This window comes from Mesocricetus auratus, unplaced genomic scaffold (genome assembly GCF_017639785.1).
Source record: "Mesocricetus auratus isolate SY011 unplaced genomic scaffold, BCM_Maur_2.0 Super-Scaffold_4256, whole genome shotgun sequence".
In the NCBI taxonomy this organism is placed as follows: Eukaryota; Metazoa; Chordata; class Mammalia; order Rodentia; family Cricetidae; genus Mesocricetus; species Mesocricetus auratus.
The window spans coordinates 94,411,922-94,432,023 of record NW_024429182.1 but is presented as its reverse complement, the minus strand read 5'-3'; the positions used below and the strand labels follow the sequence as shown (position 1 = coordinate 94,432,023).

The 20,102-nt window shown below is 40.0% G+C and overlaps 1 protein-coding gene across 1 annotated transcript in view; it reads left to right on the top strand.

Moving 5' to 3' along the window:
• Positions 1–16,763, top strand: part of LOC121134019 (olfactory receptor 52H1-like) — a 56,439-nt gene extending 39,676 nt beyond the window's left edge. Inside the window, 3 exon segments of the mRNA XM_040731584.1 lie at positions 15,250–15,323; positions 15,817–15,937; positions 15,940–16,763. Coding sequence (XP_040587518.1) covers positions 15,250–15,323; positions 15,817–15,937; positions 15,940–16,763 — 1,019 coding nt within the window.
• Positions 16,764–20,102: the final 3,339 nt, after the last annotated feature.

Below are 20,102 nucleotides of genomic sequence, written 5' to 3'. Positions count from 1 at the left end.
CAGAGTAAAGGGCTGGGAAAAGATCTTCCAATCAAACGGCCCCAAGAAACAAGCGGGCGTAGCAATCCTAATATCTAACAAATTAGACTTCAAATTAAAATCAATCAAAAGAGATGAAGAAGGGCACTTCATATTCATCAAAGGAAAAATACATCAAGACGAAGTCTCGATTTTAAATATCTACGCCCCAAATACAAAGGCACCTACATTCGTGAAAGAAACATTACTAAAGCTCAAAATGCACATAAAATCTCACACACTAATAGTAGGAGACTTCAACACTCCGCTCTCACCGCTAGATAGGACCTCCAGACAGAAACTTAACAAAGAAACAAAAGAATTAATAGAAGTTATGACCCAACTGGGTTTAACAGACATCTATAGAACATTCCACCCAAATACAAAGGGATATACCTTCTTCTCGGCACCACATGGAACCTTCTCTAAAATTGACCACATAATAGGAAACATAGCAAATCTCCACAGATACAAAAAAATTGGAATAACCCCCTGCATCTTATCAGACCACCATGCATTAACATTAGAATTCAACAATAACACAAATCGCAGAAACCCTACAAACTCATGGAGATTGAACAATGCACAATTGCACCATCCCTGGGTAAAGGAACAAATAAAAAAAGAAATTAAAGACTTCCTCGATTTCAATGAGAATGAAGACACAACATACACAAACTTATGGGACACTTTGAAAGCAGTGCTGAGAGGAAAGTTTATAGCACTAAGTGCCCACATGAAAAAACTGGAGAACAGTCATACTAGAGAATTAATAGCACAGCTGAATGTTCTAGAACAAAAAGAAGCAAACTCCCCAGGAGGAGCAGACGCCAGGAAATAATCAAATTGAGGGCTGAAATCAATCAAGTAGAAACCAGGAAAACATTGAGAAGAATCAATGAAACAAAGAGTTGGTTCTTTGAGAAAATCAACAAAATAGACAAACCTCTGTCCAAACTAACCAAAAGACAGAGAGAGAACATGCTAATTAACAAAATCAGGGATGAGAAAGGGGACATAACAACGGACTCTGAGGAAATCAAGAGAATCATCAGGGCATACTTTGAAAATCTGTACTCCACAAAATTTGAAAATTTAAAGGAAATGGACAATTTCCTGGATAGATATCACTTGCCAAAACTAAATCAAGAACAGATAAATAATCTAAACAGACCTATAACCCCTAATGAAATAGAAGCAGTCATCAAAAGTCTCCCAAACAAAAAAAGCCCAGGCCCAGATGGCTTCAGTGCAGAATTCTACCAGAAATTCAAAGAAGAGCTCATTCCAATACTCGTCAAAGTATTCCACACTATAGAAGCAGGAGGCTCACTGCCAAACTCTTTCTACGAGGCTACAATTACCTTGATACCCAAGCCACACAAAGACACAACTAAGAAAGAGAACTATAGACCAATTTCCCTCATGAACATTGATGCAAAAATACTCAATAAAATACTTGCAAACCGGATTCAAGAACACATCAGAAAAATCATCCACCATGATCAAGTAGGCTTCATTCCAGGAATGCAGGGATGGTTCAACATTAGAAAATCTATCAATGTAATCCACCATATTAACAATCTGCGAAAGAAAAACCACATGATCATCTCACTAGATGCTGAAAAAGCCTTTGACAAAATCCAGCACCCCTTCATGATAAAGGTCCTAGAGAGATCAGGGATAACAGGAACGTACCTGAACATAATAAAAGCAATATACAGTAAACCAACAGCTAACATCAAACTAAATGGAGAGAAACTCAAAGCAATTCCTCTAAAATCAGGAACAAGACAAGGCTGTCCACTCTCTCCATATCTCTTCAATATTGTACTTGAAGTTCTAGCTACAGCAATAAGACAACAAAAGGAGATAAAGGGGATACAAATAGGAAAAGAAGAAGTCAAGCTTTCATTATTTGCAGATGATATGATAGTTTACATATGTGACCCAAAAACTCCGCAAGGTTACTCCTAGAGCTGATAAACAGCTTCAGCAAAGTGGCAGGATACAAGGTAAACTCAAAAAAATCAGTGGCCCTATTATATACAGATGATGAAGTGACTGAGAAAGAAATCAGAGAAACATCACCTTTTACAATAGCCAAAAACAGCATCAAATATCTGGGGATAATGTTAACCAAGGAAGTGAAAGACCTGTATATCAAAAACTTTGTGTCTTTGAAGAAAGAAATCAAAGAAGATACCAGAAAATGGAAAGCTCTCCCATGCTCTTGGATTGGTAGGATCAACATAATAAAAATGGCAATCTTGCCAAAAGCAGTCTATAGATTCAATGCAATCCCTATCAAAATTCCATCACAATTCTTCAAGGACCTGGAAAGATCATTAATCAACTTTATATGGAAAAACAAAAGGCCCAGGATAGCCAAAACATCCCTATACAATAAAGGAACTTCAGGAGGCATCACCATACCTGATTTCAAGCTCTATTATAGAGCTATAGTCCTGAAAACAGCTTGGTATTGGCACAAAAATAGGCAGGTAGACCAATGGAACCGAATCGAAAGCCCTAATTTTAACCCACACACCTATGAACACCTGATTTTTGACAAAGAAGCTAAAACTGTACAGTGGAAAAAAGAAAGCATCTTCAACAAATGGTGCTGGCATAACTGGGTAATGGTATGCAGAAGACTGCAGATAGATCCATGTTTATCGCCTTGTACAAAACTTAAGTCCAAATGGATCAAAGATCTCAACATACATCCAGCCACACTGAAACTTTTAGAAGAGAAAGTGGGAGATACTCTTCAACGAGTTGGTACAGGAGACCACTTCCTAAACATAACACCAGTGGCACAGGCACTGAGATCAACAATTAACAAATGGGACCTTCTGAAACTAAAAAGCTTTTGTAAGGCAAAGGACACAATCAAAAAGACAAAAAGGCAGGCCACAGAATGGGAAAAGATATTCACTAACCCTACATCTGACAGAGGGCTAATCTCCAAAATTTACAAAGAACTCAAGAAACAAGTCTCCAAAACACCAAAGGATCCACTTGAAAGGTGGGGTACAGAGCTAAATAGAGAATTCTCAGTAGAGGAGGCTAAAATGGCCAAGAGACACTTAAGAAAGTGCTCAACATCCTTAGCCATCAGGGAAATGCAAATCAAAACAACTCTGAGATACCATCTTACTCCTGTCAGAATGGCTAGAATCAAAAACACCGAAGACAATTTATGCTGGAGAGGATGTGGAGAGAGAGGATCACTCCTCCATTGCTGGTGGGAATGCCGACTCATACAGCCTCTTTGGAAATCAGTATGGAGATTCCTCAGGAAAATGGGAATTAATCTACCACTAGACCCAGCAATTCCACTCTTAGGCATTTATCCAAATGAGGCAGGTTCATACAACAAGGGCATCTGCTCCACTATGTTCATAGCAGCATTGTTTGTAATAGCCAGAACCTGGAAGCAACCTAGATGCCCCTCAACTGAAGAGTGGATAGAGAAAATGTGGTACATTTACACAATGGAGTATTACTCAGCAGAAAAAAACAATGGAATCTTGAAATTCGCAGGGAAATGGATAGCACTGGAAGAAACCATCCTGAGTGAGGTAACCCAGTCGCAAAAAGACAAACATGGTATGTACTCACTCATATATGGATTTTAAATATGGATCAGGATAGTGCCAGTCTGCACTTCCACAGATAGAGAGTCTGGGAAACAGGAAAGAACCTAAAAGATATGCATATATGCATAGTACCCAAGAGAAGAGGATGGAGACAAGATCCTCTGAATGGATGGGGAACAGGGCGAGGGGGGGTAGTGGGACCTGGGAAGAGTAGAGGGGGTAAAGAGGAAGGGAGTGGGTCATGGGGGAACAGGAAGTTGAGGGGGTGGGGGTAAAATAGGGGGAAGAGGGAATCATAGGATCGAAGACAGATCAGGCACCAGAGTGACCTCGAGTGATCTAAAGGTATAACATCAATTGGCAAGCTAAGCAATAGTGGAAGGACCACCTCGAATGCCCATTCCTGATAATGAACTTGATGTCTATAACTATCCGGGAGCCTTCATCCTGGGACTGATGGAAGCAGAGGCAAACACACAACTAAGCACTGAACTGAACCCAAGGAACCCAGTGACAGAGAGAGAGGAGTGATGAGCAAATTGGCAAGGAATGGGCTGGCAAAACCAGCAGAGACGGCTGATCTGAACAGGGGAGTGCTCTTGGACCCCAGACCGACAGTGGGGAGGCCAGAATGGGACTGATCTGGTCCCCCCAAATGTGAGTGTCAGTGAGAAGGCCTGGGCAACCTATGGGGCTCTGAGCTGTGGATCAGTGTCTATCCCTGGTATACAATCTGTCTTCATGTGCCTATGGCACAAAGAGAGATGCTCTCTCAGCCTGGACTCTTAGGGGAGTGCCTTGACCCTACCAAGAGTGAAATGATAGACTCTAGACATCCCCTATGTGGAGGGATTTGGCAATAGGGTGGGAGGGAGGGTGGAAGGGGAGTGCGGGAGGAGGGGAGGGAGAGGGAACTGGGATTGACATGCGAAACAAGCTATTTAAAATTAAAATAAAAAATGATTAAAAAAAAAATTGACCTAAAATTTGTCTCAATAAACCAAAATCCATACCAATGCAAATTATTCATTTCTATAGCATATTCCCTTTGTTTCTTTAGAAAGAGATTGACTGTGATCATTAACCATTTATAACCAACCCATTTTAAATGAAAACAAGCATTTATAAACAATATTTTAAAATGTGGGTGTAGTTTTCTCCAAACTGTTTCCTGATGTTTGAGGCACTGTCAGTCCCAAGGGTATCCTGAGAAAACCCAGAACCATGTCCAAATTCTGGCTCTAGCAGTCTGAGGCTGCATTGTCTCAACTGTTTTGGATGCTGGATCCAGAATATAGGTGACAATGATGCATTTGGGCAATATATCTGCCACTGGCAGTGGGTCCAAGATCTAACTCTAGTGCACAAACTTATTTAGTGGAACCTATTCTTTATGGAGAGATACCTTGCTCAGCCTAGACATGGGGATAGGGTGGGTTCCTTGGTCTTGCTTTAAGGATATGATGGGACAGACTTCATACACTTCCTAGGGGAGGCCTAACCTTCTCCTAAGAGCATATCAGAGGTGGGAGGTAAGTAGGGGAGCAGGAGGTTAGTAGGGAGGGGGGATCTGGGATTGAAATGTAAAAAAATAAATTAATAATTTTTAATTTAAAAAAGGGGAGAGGGTATGAAGTTAGAAGGGGAAGCCATTGGGGCTCAGGAGATGTGGCAGAGAAAATAGAGGATAGATATGAAATATTGTGTACACATACAAAATTGTCAAAGAATAAATAGAAGATACTATAAAAAACAAAAAAGAATACTTATACAAACTTCATAATAATAAACGATAGTTTCTCTTTTAAGTAAATATGGGGATTATAATCCATTATTGGGAAAATTACCAAATCCCACTGATGAAGGAATACATTTTTAATATTTATAATATAAACATTCTGTACAATGAAGTTATCAAATTGAGTCTATGCAATTGATATCTGAATTGTATTTGTGTCTAATTGAAAATTGAGAAACTATCAATGAAAAGTGATGGAAAAGGCAAAGAAAATGTGGAGACTGAACTGCAGAGTTTATTCTTCAATATCAAGAATCCAGACCATGTTAATGTTATTTACATAGGACTGCTGCAAGTTTATATAAACTAATGGCACTAAAGCTACAGGAACACACTTACACATCTAAGATTTCTGCCTCAACCAATTGTATGATTTGACTCTTGATGAATCTCCCAGGGACACAATATCTAAAGGCTATTAAAACATGCAACATACATTCCTACTCGAGGGACACTATTAGTCCTATCCCTTGTGTGAAAATGAAAATGGAGAGGTCATTCCATCCTAATGACCTCCTGGAAATTGAAGAGTCATGCATAAATGTTTTCATTTACTCTCACTAGCATCTTTCCCTTCTGAAACGGTGCTCACTTTCTTCCAAATTATTTCCATCACTCCTGTGAACCAACGAGAGAGTCCACTCTGGTGAGTTGACAACTGCGGTGGGATAATGAGGAAGAATTCCGGCCCTGCATCTGAGATCTTATCAAACCACAAGGCTTCTAGTTCACTCAGTGACTAAGGGATTGTGCTCTGAAGATGTACCTGTGGGAGGAAAGGATCTTTCTGACACAAGTGATTCTCTCTAAAACCTTTTAAAATCACATTTATTTTTTATTTGTGTGTGTGAGTGTGTGCATGTGTCTGTGCATGTGTTTGTTTGTATACATTCATATACATGCATTTGTGCCATGGTGCACATTTGGAGGTCAAAGGACAACTTGTAAGAGTCAGTTCCCCTCTCGCATTGTGAGGGTCCTAACTCAGAACAAAAGGGTTGGCAGCAAGTGCCGATACCTGCTGAGTTATCTCTGGCCCAACAACAATAATTCTATGATAAGGCAGTGGTTACTTCATAAGAGGCTACTGATTTCAAGTTAGAACAGCTAATGTATCCAGAAAACCTTTCAGGATTTCAGTAGAGGTCTTCTGGTGAAAGAAATGAGTTTAGAGACTTCCTTCTGCTAGCCCTCTCTGGGATCTCCTAGACTGGGAACTCCAGCAACCTCTACTAGCCTGCAGAGGACCAAGCAATCAGAAACCTGCTGAGACAGCCTGCCTACTCTCACTCCCACTCAGGGCAGAGGGCAGAGGTGAGCTCCAGGGTCCCTTCCTGGTACCCACTTCCTTCTGCTCCCCCTCTCTGGGATCTCCTGGACTGGGAACTGTAGCAAGCTCCACCTTGCCCCCCCAGGACCAATCGACCAGAAGCCTGCTGAGAGAGCCTGCCTACTGCCTACTCCAGCCCCCAATCAGGGCAGAGGGCAGAGGATAGAGGGCAGAATGTAGAGGGCAGAGTTCTGACCCACCAAGAGAGGGAGTGCCTGAGACCCATCTGCACCCACAGTGAGACCCATCAGTGAATTGGACCTGCTTGCACCAACCATAAGGGAACCTTGGACCTGTACTCACCATGAAAGGGAGAGACCCCACCAGTACCCACTGAAAGAAGGGATGCAAAGACAATACAAGAACAAATTCAATGACAGAAAAAAAATGATGACACCAGAGTCTAGGGACGCTACAACAGCAAGATCTGAACATCACAACACAGATGAAACAGAAGAGAATGACCTTAAAAACAACTTCATGAAGATGATAGAGACCCTAAAAGAAGAAATGAGAAAAATCTTTTAAAGAAATGGAAGAAAAGACAAACCAAAAGTTACAAGAAACTATTCAAACAGTGCAAGGTTTGAAAGCTGAAATAGAGACAATTTTAAAAAACACAGTCTGAAGGAATGCTGTAACTAGAAAATGTGAGTAAATGATCTGGAACTACAGATGCAAGCATAACCAACAAAATACAGGAGTTAGAAGAGAGAATCTCAAGCGTTGAAGATACACTAGAAAAAATGGACTCATTGACCAAAGAAAATCATAAGTCCAACAAATCCCTAACACAAAATATCCAGGAAATATGGGACACCGTGAAAAGGCCAGATCTAAGAATAATGGGTATAGAAGGTGAAGAAACCCACCTCAAAGGTGCAGAAAACACATTCAACTAAATCATAGAAGAAAACTTTCCCAACCTAAATAAAAACATGCCAATGAAAGTACAAGAAGCCGACAGAACACCAAATAGAATGGATCACAAAAGGAAGTCCCCTCACCACATAATAGTAAAAACTCCCAACATAGAGAATAAAGAAAGAATATTAAGAGCAGCAAAGGAAAAAGGCCAAGTAACACACAAAAGAAAACCTATGAGAATCACACCTGACTTCTCCATGGAAACTCTGAAAGCAAGAAGAGACCATGGATGCCAGTCCAGGCTGCTATAACCAGCAAAGTTTTCAATCACTATAGATGGAGAAAACAAGATATTCCACGACAAAACCAGATTTAAACAATGCATATCCACAAATCCAGCCCTACGGAAAGTACTGGAAGGAAAACTTCAATCTAAGGAAGGTAACTACACTCACAAAAGCATACGCAATAGATAATCCAACTTTACTAAAAGACAAAAGAAAAAAGGGGGGGTAAATCCACAAACAGTAACACCACCATCAACAAATCAAAAACAAACAAGAATTAACACTCAATGGTCCTTAATCTCCGTCAATATCAATGGTCTTACAGGATGGATACGAAGACAGAATCCATCCTTCTGCTGCATACAAGAAATACACCTCAACTTCAAAGACAGACATTACCTCAGAGTAAAGGGTTAGGATAAGATTTTCTAATCAAATGGACCCAAGAAACAAGCTGGTGTAGCTATCCTAGTATCAAACAAATTAGACTTCAAACTAAAATCAATCAAAAGAAATGAAGATAGGTCATTTCATATTCATCACAGGAAAAAATCCATCAGGATGAAGTCTCAATTCTGGACATCTATGCCCCAAATACAGGGACGTCCACATTTGTAAAAGAACCATTAGTAAAACTCAAATCACACATAAGACCTCACACAATTATAGTGAGAGACTTCAACACCCCACTCTCACTGCTAGACAGGACCACCAGACAGAAACTCAACAAAGAAACAAAGGAACTAACAGAAGTTATGACAGGCATCCATAGAACATTCCACCTAAGCACAAAAGAATGTACCCTCTTCTCAGCACCACATGGGACTTTCTCTAAAATCAACCACATTCTTGACAACATAGCAAGCCTCAACAGGTACAATAAACTTGGAATAACCGTATCTTATCAGACCACCATGATTTAAAGTTAGAATTCAACAACAACACAAATTGCAGAAACCGTATAAACTCATGGAAATTGAACAACACAAAATTACACCATTCCAAGGTCAATGAAGAATTAAATAAAGAAATTAAAGACTTACTAAAATTCAATGAAAATATAGACACAAAATACCCAAACTTAAGGAACACTTTGAAGGCAGTATTAAGAGAAAAATTGATAGCACTAAGTGCACATATGAAGAAACTGGAGAATAGTCACACTAGAGAATTAACTGAAAACTCTAGAACTAAAAAAAGCAAAGTCACCCAGTAGGAGTAGATGCCAGGAAATAATCAAATTGAGGGTTGAATCAATAAAGCCGAAACAAAGAAGACAATACAAAGAAACAATGTAACAAAGAGTTGGGGTTTTTTTTGAGAAAATCAGCAAGATGAACAAACCTCTAGCCAAACTAATTAAAAGGCAGAGAGAGAGAGCATGCAAATTAACAAAATCAGAAATGAAAAGGGAGACATAACAACTTACACTGAGGAAATCCAGAGAATCATCAGGGCATACTTTGAAAACCTGTACTCCACAAAATTCGAAAATTTAAAGGAAATGGACAATTTTCTGGATAGATATCATTTGCCAAAACTAAATCAAGAACAAATAAACAATCTAAACAGACCTATAACCCCCAATGACATAGAAGCAGCCATCAAAAGTCTCCCAACCAAAAAAAGCCCAGGCCCAGATGACTTCCATGCAGAATTCTACCAGAAATTCAAAAAATAGCTAATTCCAATACTCCTCAAAGTATTCCACACAATAGAAGCAGAAGGCTCACTGCCAAACTCTTTTATTGAGGCTACAGTTACCTTGGTAACCAAGCCACACAAAGACACAACTAAGAAAGAGAACTATTTACCAATTTCCCTCACGAACATCCATGAAAAAAATACTTAATAAAATACTAGCAAATTGAATCCAAGAACACATCAGAAAACTGATCCACCATGATCAAGAAGGCTTCATCCCAGGAATTCAGGGATGGTTCAACATAGGAAATCAATCAATGTTATCCACCATATAAACAAACTACAAAAGAAAAACCACATGATCATCTCACTAGATGCTGAAAAAGCCTTCGACAAAATCCAACACCCATTCATGGTAAAGGTCCTAGAGAGATCAGGGATAACAGAAATATACCTAAACATAATAAAAGCAATATACAGTAAACCAACAGCTAACAACAAACTAAATGGAGAGAAACTCAACTCAATTCCTCTAAAATCAGGAACAAGACAAGGCTGTCCATTCTCTCCATATCTCTTAAATATTGTACTTGAAGTTCTAGTTAGAATAAGACAACAAAAGGAGATCAAGGGGATTCAAAAAGGAAAAGAAGAAGTCAAGCTTTCACTATTTACAGATGATATGATAGTATATGTTGGGGAAGTCCTGTGTATATATCAATAAATTACTGCTGGCCAATAGGAATCTAGATAGGTGGGGCTAGGAGTCCAGGAGGATTCTGGGAAGGAGAACACAGAGAGTTCGAGATGTAACGCCATGGGGTAGGAGCCCGGAACTATTCTCCGGTAAGAGAAATACTTAGATTAACAATTATGGGGTAATTACTTAAGTCAGAGCTAGCCAGTAAGAAACAAGCAAGGCCAACAGCTTCATAATTAATACAGCCTCCTGTGTGTTTATTTGGGGACTACAATGCGGCAGAACCAAAGCGGCTAGCAAAGATAAAGCTTCTCTTAACAGAATGGGTGTCAGGAGTGGGATTGAATTTCCACGCAAAACAACAAAAGCTTTAAAGGAATTTTAGAAACAGAAGAACAGAGAGAAACACAGATTTTGGTAGCAGCATTTTTTCAGGTGTGCTCTGTTTTGCTAGCGACAAGCCGAGATTCACGCGGCTCGCTTACGGGAGTCTTCCTGACTCGGCATAAAAAAAGAAAAAAAAAGGTTGTTTTAAGAGACTCTGCTAATGATTAAAAGGTGTGTACGTACAGCTGGAAGTGGCAGCTTTTGCTGGATGTCAGCATGGACTGAGGCGGTAAGCTGGAATCACGCTTTCGCCCGCCATCTTGGAAGGCAGCAGTTTAAAACAGCCGCGGTTTTAACAGATAAGACACATGGCCAGAAAAATGTAAAGATTTACAGTAAAGTCAGACTTGGATGAACAAACCTCTAAAGGTTTACAGTGTGTTTAAAAATATACGTGAGATTGAGAGAGAAAATGAAATGGCAAAGTGGTAAATAAATACAAAAGCCGACGTTGTGGTGGCACACGCCGGTAGGATTTACTCTCCAGAGGCAGAGGCAGGCAGATTTCTAAAGAGAAATCCTGTCTCAGAGAAAAATAAATTAAAATAAATAAAGTAATAATATATAAATAAATAAGCCACGTAAAGATGGAAAATACACAGAGAGTCTGGATACTGTACGCTATTATGTTTTTCAGTTTTTTCATTGCTAAGGAAGGAACAGCTACTGAAGTACACTTGATTATAAATGCTGCTGAATTAATTCAACTTATATCTTTTGAAAATGCCTTGACTTCAAAATTTAAGTATAAGGATATGTTACTCGGAAAAGGAGTTTTAGTTTATGTTTCCACAGAAAATGAAAAGCTGAGGATTCCTTCCAGGCTTCTGTGGTTTGATGAACCAAGACCCCCGGAAGCAGTGGGCCAGGCGTTTCAACAATTGAGACAGCTAAGATGATGGAGCTTTACAGATCATGAAAATAAGGACTTATACAGGTTTCTGAGTTTTGTCATGATCCCCATGGTGTGAACAGCGCCCCTTCCAGCAGGAAGCAGTTTGGAATGAGCGACGTCCTGATTCCCATCTTGTTTATAAATCTTTGTTTTCATTTAAATGGGATTGTCTATAATTGGCTAATGATCACAGCCGATCTCTTGTTAATGGTAAAAAGGGAAATTATGTTATGGGTATTGTTTTTCCTTTATTGATATGAATTCAAGGTCAATTTTGTGATATGTATATTTCTCCTCTTGATTAAGTATTGTGCTTATACTGATCTTTTAAAACGTAATGCATAATTGAATACAGACTATAGATAGTTACTTATAATAGTCAAAATTTATAGTTAGGTAAGTTAGGTTTTCTAGATATACAGAAATATATTTGAGATAGATAAACAGTCTTCAAACCTCTCAAAAACCTTCAGAAAATGGCATTTAAAATGGTTTAGGGCTTTTCTTAACAATGAGAAATGTCTGCTCCTGGCAGCACCAATTACGTCTGAGAGGAAGATGGGCATCGAAGAAACTTGTTATGGAGTTTGCTTTCAACATGGCAAGATTAGCCATTTGGGCAAGAAACTGCTCTTGCCTAGACTGTTTGACTGTTGCTATATAAACTGAACATGCAGGACCCACAGAAAAGTGACTGCTGAACTCAGTCTTACAGGGTTCCTGCTTCATGGAAGAGTCTACGGGACATTCTGCAGGACACAGAAAAATGACTGACAGACTGCCAATGCAGATGGACGGTTTGAAATTTCCTGCTTTGCTGAGAAGTGTTCCAGACACATTGTGGCCTATAGGCTGAAGATGGATATCCCAACGTTACAGAGGAACTTATGGTGACTGTCCAGGCAGTAAGATACCTCTGTCAATCCTAGTGTTTATATATTATCCTTCTGTGGTCTTTGATGGAGTTGAAGACAGATTGTTATAATTATAGTTTTCCTTGATTATGATAAGTAACCCGAAAAACTCTGTAAGGGAACTCCTACAGCTGATAAACACCTTCAGCAAAGTGGCAGGATACAAGGTTAACTCAAAAAATCAGTAGCCCTATTATATATAGATGATAAAGTGGCTGAGAAAGAAATCAGAGAAATATCACCCATTACAATAGCCATAAACAGCATCAAATATCTGGAGATAACGCTAACCAAACAAGTAAAAGACCTGTATATCAAGAACATTAACTCTCTAAAGAAAGAAATCAAAGAGGATACCAGAAAATGGAAAGATCTCCCTTGATCTTGGATTGGTAGGATCAACATAATAAAAATGGCAATCTTGCCAAAAAGAAGTCTACAGATTCAACGCAATCCCTGTCAAAATACCAACACAATTCTTCACAGACCTTGAAAGAACAATACTCAAAGTTATATGGAAAGACAAACGACCCAAAGTAGCCAAAACAACAATAAAGGAACTTTCAGAGGCATCACCAACCCTGATTTCAAGCTCTATTATAGAGCTATAGTCCTGAAAACAGCTTGGTATTGGCACAAAATTAAACAGGTAGACCAATGGTACTTTCACACAATGGAGTACTACTCAGCAGAAAAACACAATGGAATCTCGAAATTCGCAGGCAAATGGATGGCACAAGAAGAAACCATCCTGAGTGAGGTAACTCAGTCACAAAAAGACAAATATGGTATGTACCCACTCATATATGGATTTTAGACATGGATCAGGAGAGTGCCAGTCTGCAATTCCACTGACAGAGAGTCTGGGAAACAGGAAAGAACCTAAGAGAGATATGCATGGTACCCCAGAGATGAGGAATGAGGCAAGATCTCCTGAACAGATTGGGAACATGGGGCGTGGGTTGTCTTGTTGCCTGTGTCCTTTGCCTTGCAGAAGCTTCTCAGTTTCAGGAGGTCCCATTTATTAATTGTTGATCTCCGTGTCTGTGCTACTGAAGTTATATTCCCTGATAACGTGATTAACAGCTTTCTTGTATGCCATCCTAGAGCCTTCATCCAATGGCTGAAGGAAGCATAGGCAAACACCCACAGCTAAACACTGAACTAAACTCCAGGAACTCAGTTGCAGAGAGGGAGGAGTGATGAGCAAAGGGGTTAAGACTTGGCAGGTGAAACCCACAGAAACAGCTGATCTGAACAAGGGGGAGTTCATAGACCCTAGACTGATAGCTGAGAGGCCAACAGTCAAACTTGTAGGTCTCTGGACATTTCCCTAGTGCCAGATTTCTCTTTAAACCTATAATGGCTCTCTCTATTATGGTATCTCTTTTCTTGATGTCCTCTCTTCTTCCTCTGACTCAATCTTCCTGCTCCCTCATGTCCTCCTCTCCCCTCCTCTTCTCCCCTTCTCTTTCTCCTAACTCCCCCCTTACCATGCTCCCAATTAGCTCAGGAGATCTTGGAGGACAGAGATTCTTTCTGAATCATTTATAACAGGGAACAGTTACACTCTAGTGCAGAGTGTTGGTAACAAGTCAGCATTCCCGCAGGAAGCTCTTCCTTTTTCCAAGATGAATACATGCCTGTAGGTTGAGTCTCATTGCCATTCCATTCACCAATGGTGTTTCTTCATTTTGATATGTGTTTATATTAATATGCAATATATAAAGGTCTTTATGTGAGTCAGAAATTGCTTGTGATTAAGACTGTTTAAAGTAGGCCATTTTTAAAGAGGAGGGAGATGCATGGGTGAGGGAAAAAAAGGAGAGGAGTGAGGAAGGAGAGGAATCAGGTAAATGCACACATATTTAAAGTCCTATGCTGGGAGTGAAGAAATGGCTCAGAGGTTAAGATAGAGTACTGCTCTTCCAAATACCCTGAATTCTGTTCTCAGCACCATTGTAGGGCAGATCACAATCTTCTGCAACTCCAGCTTCAGGGAATCTGACTTCTTCTTTTGGTCTACACAGGCATCTGCACTCATATCTACATATCCACTTTCACTTACACTTGTATACAGAGTTTAAAATCTTCAGTTTATTTTTTAATGCTGTACTGAGTGAAGTTGCACTGAGAGAAAGAAGACAACTGACTTTTACGGGGTAAATCCTGTGTTTCAGACAATACGTTTGATAAATTAAACTGATGGCTTTGAGTGATCAAGGAGGAAAGCTAATGAAAGAAGGATGGATGAGGAGCAGGTTCTCATGCTGGGTGCTGTGGGAGCTTTGGCTTCAGTGATTGACATGTGGTTTGGTTTAGTTTATAGGCTTTTGAGGATGCAAATACAAGAGCATGCATCTTTCAGAGGACAACGGGAAGAGGGGAGCAATATACACTCAACTATAGGAAAAAGCCATGAACCCAAAAGATGCTTTTTAAAAACTCCGAAAGTTTAGGCACTTAGGGCCTATATCCTAAACCTGATGTGACCTCTCACCTCTCCATGGTTAGTAGAGGAGACACTTCCCCTGCCAGCATGGAGGAGCCTCCATAATCAAAAAGCCAGACAGAGGAGTTTATCCTGGTAAAGTGCCTGCTGAGTCTCATCTCCTAGAGCAAAAGTAAAGAATCATAGAGAAGTTTTGCCTCAAACTTTTCCTTTCTTGTCTGCTGGTGTCTAGAAGGATCTCCAGCTTTACACTAAATAGATCCCACACTTAGGGATGGCACTGACATTGGAAATTTTGAATTCTAACTCAGTTTTTGTGATCTATTTTAAAGGTTTTTTTTTTCAGGTTAAGGGAATGATAATTGGGCCATCGATGGCAGGAAGTCCTCCATTGTTGAGCACCTACAGATTCTGAGTCATAGAAAGGTAAAAGTCAGAGACAGTTGGCACTTATCCAAAACCTAGGCAATTAACCATAATAAATATACAAAACCATTCAAAGGGCAAGGAAGTGACTTGGCGGGCAATTCATAATAGTTCTACACTAAGTCCTTGGTACCAGCAAGTGGGGATCTGCAGTATTATGCCCAGGAAAAGAAACCTAGGTCCTCATGTCTTCTAGGTCCCCAGTAAGTTACTCTTCTTTACATGAGTAAGTTACTCTTAATTTGTCATTGGCACTTGTCTTTTCCAGCCAAAGCAAATACATTTCATTCACCTGAAGAAATGCAGATGGCCATTGAAAACACAGCCCCTGCAAATGTGTTTTCTAAGTTTTGGGAGCAGAAAGGGGATAGGATACAGGGTCGATGGGGGCAGGGGAGGAGGGGAGGGAGAGGGAACTGGGACTGACATGTTAAACAAGCTTGTTCCTAATTTAAATATATAATAAAAATGTAAAAAAAAAATCTGTCCTCAGGCTCAAGAACCAGCAGATCCCACAGAGGCTGTGTACAACCTAAGCTGTTACAACCCAACTTCCTTCGTCCTTGTTGGGATACCTGGCTTAGAAAAATTTCACATCTAGATCAGGATTCCTTTTGTGTCATCAATGCTGTGGCTATTGCAGGTAACTGCATACTTCTCTACCTGATTGCACTGGAGCAGAGCCTCCATGAGCCCATGTTTACATTCCTGTCCATGCTGGCCAGCACAGACCCCAAATGTCTCAGTAACCTCTGGTTTGGCTCACAAGAAATTACCTTCTCTGGTTGTCTCACGGAGATGTTTTTTCTGCACTTTAGTTTTGTAGTGGATTCGGCTATCCTGTTAGCCGTGGCATTTGATTGCTATGTGACTGTCTGCTTGCCCTTGAGGTACAACACCATCCTTACTCCGCAGGTGATTGTCAAGATTATGGTGAGCATCGTTGTGAGGAGCTTCTCAGTCATCCTGCCAGATGTTTTCCTGCTGAAGCGGTTGCCATTTTGCAAGACCCGTGTTATCCCTCACACATATTGTGAGCACATAGGTGTTGCCAGGCTTTCCTCCGCAGATATCTCTATCAACGTCTGGTATGGGTTTTCTGTCCCCCTCATGACTGTCATCTCAGATGTCATCCTGATTGCTGTATCCTACATCTTCATCCTCAGGGCAGTTTTTCTGCTCTCCTCCCAGGGTGCCCGCCAAAAGGCCCTGAGCACATGTGGTTCCCATGTCTCTGTCATCCTCATGTTCTACACACCTGCCTTCTTCTCCATCCTTGCTCATCGTTTTGGGTACAGTGTCCCTCGTAACATTCTCATCTTATTTGCCAACTTCTATGTGGCCATCCCCCCTGCTCTAAATCCAGTAGTTTATGGAGTGAAGACCAAGCAGATCCAGGACAAATTCCTTACTTTCCTTTCTTTGGGAAAGACACAATGAGTGTACACTGAAAGCTAAAGTTAGGCAACATTGATCTGGTGAAACTTTTATCCCCTGTTTATTGGAAAAGTGATTGATCATTCTATCCACATACAAAGTACAGGTGAAAAGGAAAGGGAAGAGACTTACCAACCCGCTGGAAAATCAAGGCTTCTTTTGCTTTAGTTGTAATACACTTTGGCAGATGAACTTGATGATGTCTGCGCTAATGAGCAACACCATAACTGAGATTTGCATTTCTTACTGATAGATGTTTGAAGGACTGGCATTTCCTAGCACCCTTGTGTTTCACAGCTTCTGAATAAGGGCAGTGTACTGTATTTTTCCTTGTGCAGTACTTACCAATTCTAACTAATCCTGTCTTTATAATTACTTCTTTCTATGCTTACACTTCTTCAGATCATTGTTCTTCCTGTTTTCTTCACTTGCTTAAAACATGAATAAAAAGACAAGCATCTCTCCTTAATCCCTTTGTCCCCTGTCTTGTTGGACTAAATAGAGTTGTTCCTTTCTTGTTTCAATTTTTTAACTGCATGCATGAAGAAAAATCAATTTTTGTGAATTATTCCTGTTTTTATAGTAGTACTATATTTAATTTAAATAATTTGGAAAGAAAAATGCCAGTTAATTTAGTTTACAGATGAAAAGAAAGAGTTGTAAAGATTGTAGAATATATTAATGGATATAATATACATACAGGGATTTCTATAATTCTGAACTCTGAACAATATATATAATAATCTTGTGAATTCACACACATGGATTGTAAATCCCTCAAAATTCTTCAAGACTCTCTTAGGGGAGTGCCTGGACCCTACCCAGAGTGAAATGACAGACTCTAGATATCCCCTATGTGGAAGGATTTGGCAATAGGGTGGGAGAGTGGGGGGGAAGGGGAGTGCGGGAGGAGGGGAGGGAGAGGGAACTGGGATTGACATGTAAAACAAGCTATTTAAAATTAAAATAAAAAATGATTAAAAACAGAAAAAAAATTCTTCAAGACTGATTTAGAAACTCAGAACCATCCTTTATACAAGTACTACATCTTAAGTCACAAGAGCTCTGGAACCTTATAAAAAGTGTATCCCCCGTATTCATGTATGTAAATGGCACCACCAAAACATGGATGTTAGAGCAGAAACTGGTTATGTGTGTTCTGTTCTCTTATGTTGCCATGTAGCAAAAACAGTCCAGCGTTTGAACTGAACGTTTGAGTTTGAAGTGCTCCTAAGTTATTCTGGTAGAGGTATGATTGTGTGTGTGTGTGTGTGTGTGTGAGCGCGTGCACATGCATGTGTGTGATTGTGGGGGGTGTTAGAGTGTATGTGTATGTGTGTGTGTTACATTTTCACCTTTGTTCTGACATCAAGCTTGACTATGCTCCAACCTATTATCTATCTCTTCATAAGTATTTCAAGGTCTTTTTGGAAGAAGTTACACCCTTGCTCCATCTACAAACAGCAGAGTGGGCATTTTACAATTCACAATATGTATGTCACTTTTCACCTCGCTGAAACTTGTCAATGATTCCATTGTCCTAGGATCATGCATACATGTTCTCCCTCTTAAAACTCGAAGCCCTGGATGCATGCTCAATTTGTTTTCTATTTATCTGCACTTCCGTGATTCTTGGAGCAAGGTGCTCGAGAAGGGATGTTCTACTTCTGTGTTGTCATACTCCGTGCCCTATCATTTTGTATGAAACAGAGCTTAACATGGTGCTCTGTATAGTGTGGACAATGATCCCTGATTTTCATGCTTTAGGCTTTGAATGAGTGAGTTTATTAAGTATATAACAAGTCAAAAGAAAAAAATCAAATGATAGGTTACCACACAGGCAGATAACATAACATCATCAAATCAGAAGTTTAGGACATCCAGCAGAAAATCACTGAGGGAGTTCCAGATACAGTGTCCTAGGAATAACAAAGTGAGGGTTGGTGGGGACAGAATCGCCATTTCAGCTGGGTTGAGGTAAGATCTACTGACTTGGCTGCTATGCTTTTCTGATCTTCCGCTTGAAACTTGAACCCAATATCTGTCTCTGGGTCTTTTAGTAATAGTGCTACATATCAGGGACACTCCCCCCAAAAAACAGTCCAAGCCACACAACTGTTACCCACATTCAGAGGGCCCAGCTCAGTCCATGCAAGGCTCCACAACTGTCAGTCTAGAGTTTGTGAGTTCCCACGAGCTCCATCAGTCAAACCTGAGCTGATGTGCATCTGAGTCTCAGGCCTCCTTAAGGCTGAGAAGGGCTGTTAATTAGGAGGCAGACATTGTAACTTAATTGCTATGTGATGCTCCATGGGCCTAGACACCCAAAGGTTGTAGAGGAGGACTTAATATCTCTAGGTCATCCTTTCCAGAAATTAATCTGCTGTATACTTAATTCTGTATTTTCCTATCAGGCATGTTCAATTTTTTTTATATTGCAACATGACATTGCTTGAGAACTATGCAATTGAGGTGCACCCCTCAATAAAAAACCTTATAATATCTTAAGTATATTATGATTTTGCACTGGAATTCATTCATAGATATTTTGGCTTCAGATTGGACATAACAATATATATACCATATAAAGGCGTTGGTCTGAAATTCTGAGGTGAGTTTGACCCCAGGAAGCAGTGGAGAGTACCTGATGTGGAGGATGGGGATGGGAAGGGAAGTATTTTCAGATGCTAGAAGTAAGTTTCACCTCGCTCCATCATCATGTAGGCCCCTGTGGCTAGACTCATGGTTCAGGTGGAAATCATTGTTGTATTGTTGTTAATGGATTTATGGATGCTAGATCCTTGTTATACCTTGGTGGATAGCAGCTACTGATATTCTCAGGATGTCACCCTTTACCACAAGATTAATGCTGTCTATCTTCAGGTTGAAAAAGGAGCAGCACTCAGAGAGGTTTGAGTAGAATTTGTTGGCAAGGTTGAGAAATGCCCCATTATTGATCTGTTAGTGAGTGAAACTTGGCTTTGGTCATCAGGGGTATGGCAAAATCATGAGCAGAAATGAAGGATTCAGAGTAAGAATGAGCCATGGGAAAGATACTGAACTACATTTGGAAATTTTAAGCAGTAGACACCCCTAGGATACCCAAAGAGAAGGACAGCACAACTGTTAGAAACTTAGAAGCCATAAATACAAATGAGCCAAAATGTTCCCTATGAAAATGCCCAAAACCTCTGAGAGATAAACTTTGAAAGAATTTATATAGCATACTCCAGGGATCAAATGAAAGAGTTGACTTCTTAAAGAGGATTAAAAGTACATTCGTCAAAGAAAAGAGAATCTATAAGTCAAATTCTATAAATAAATTTTGAAAAATAATTCAGG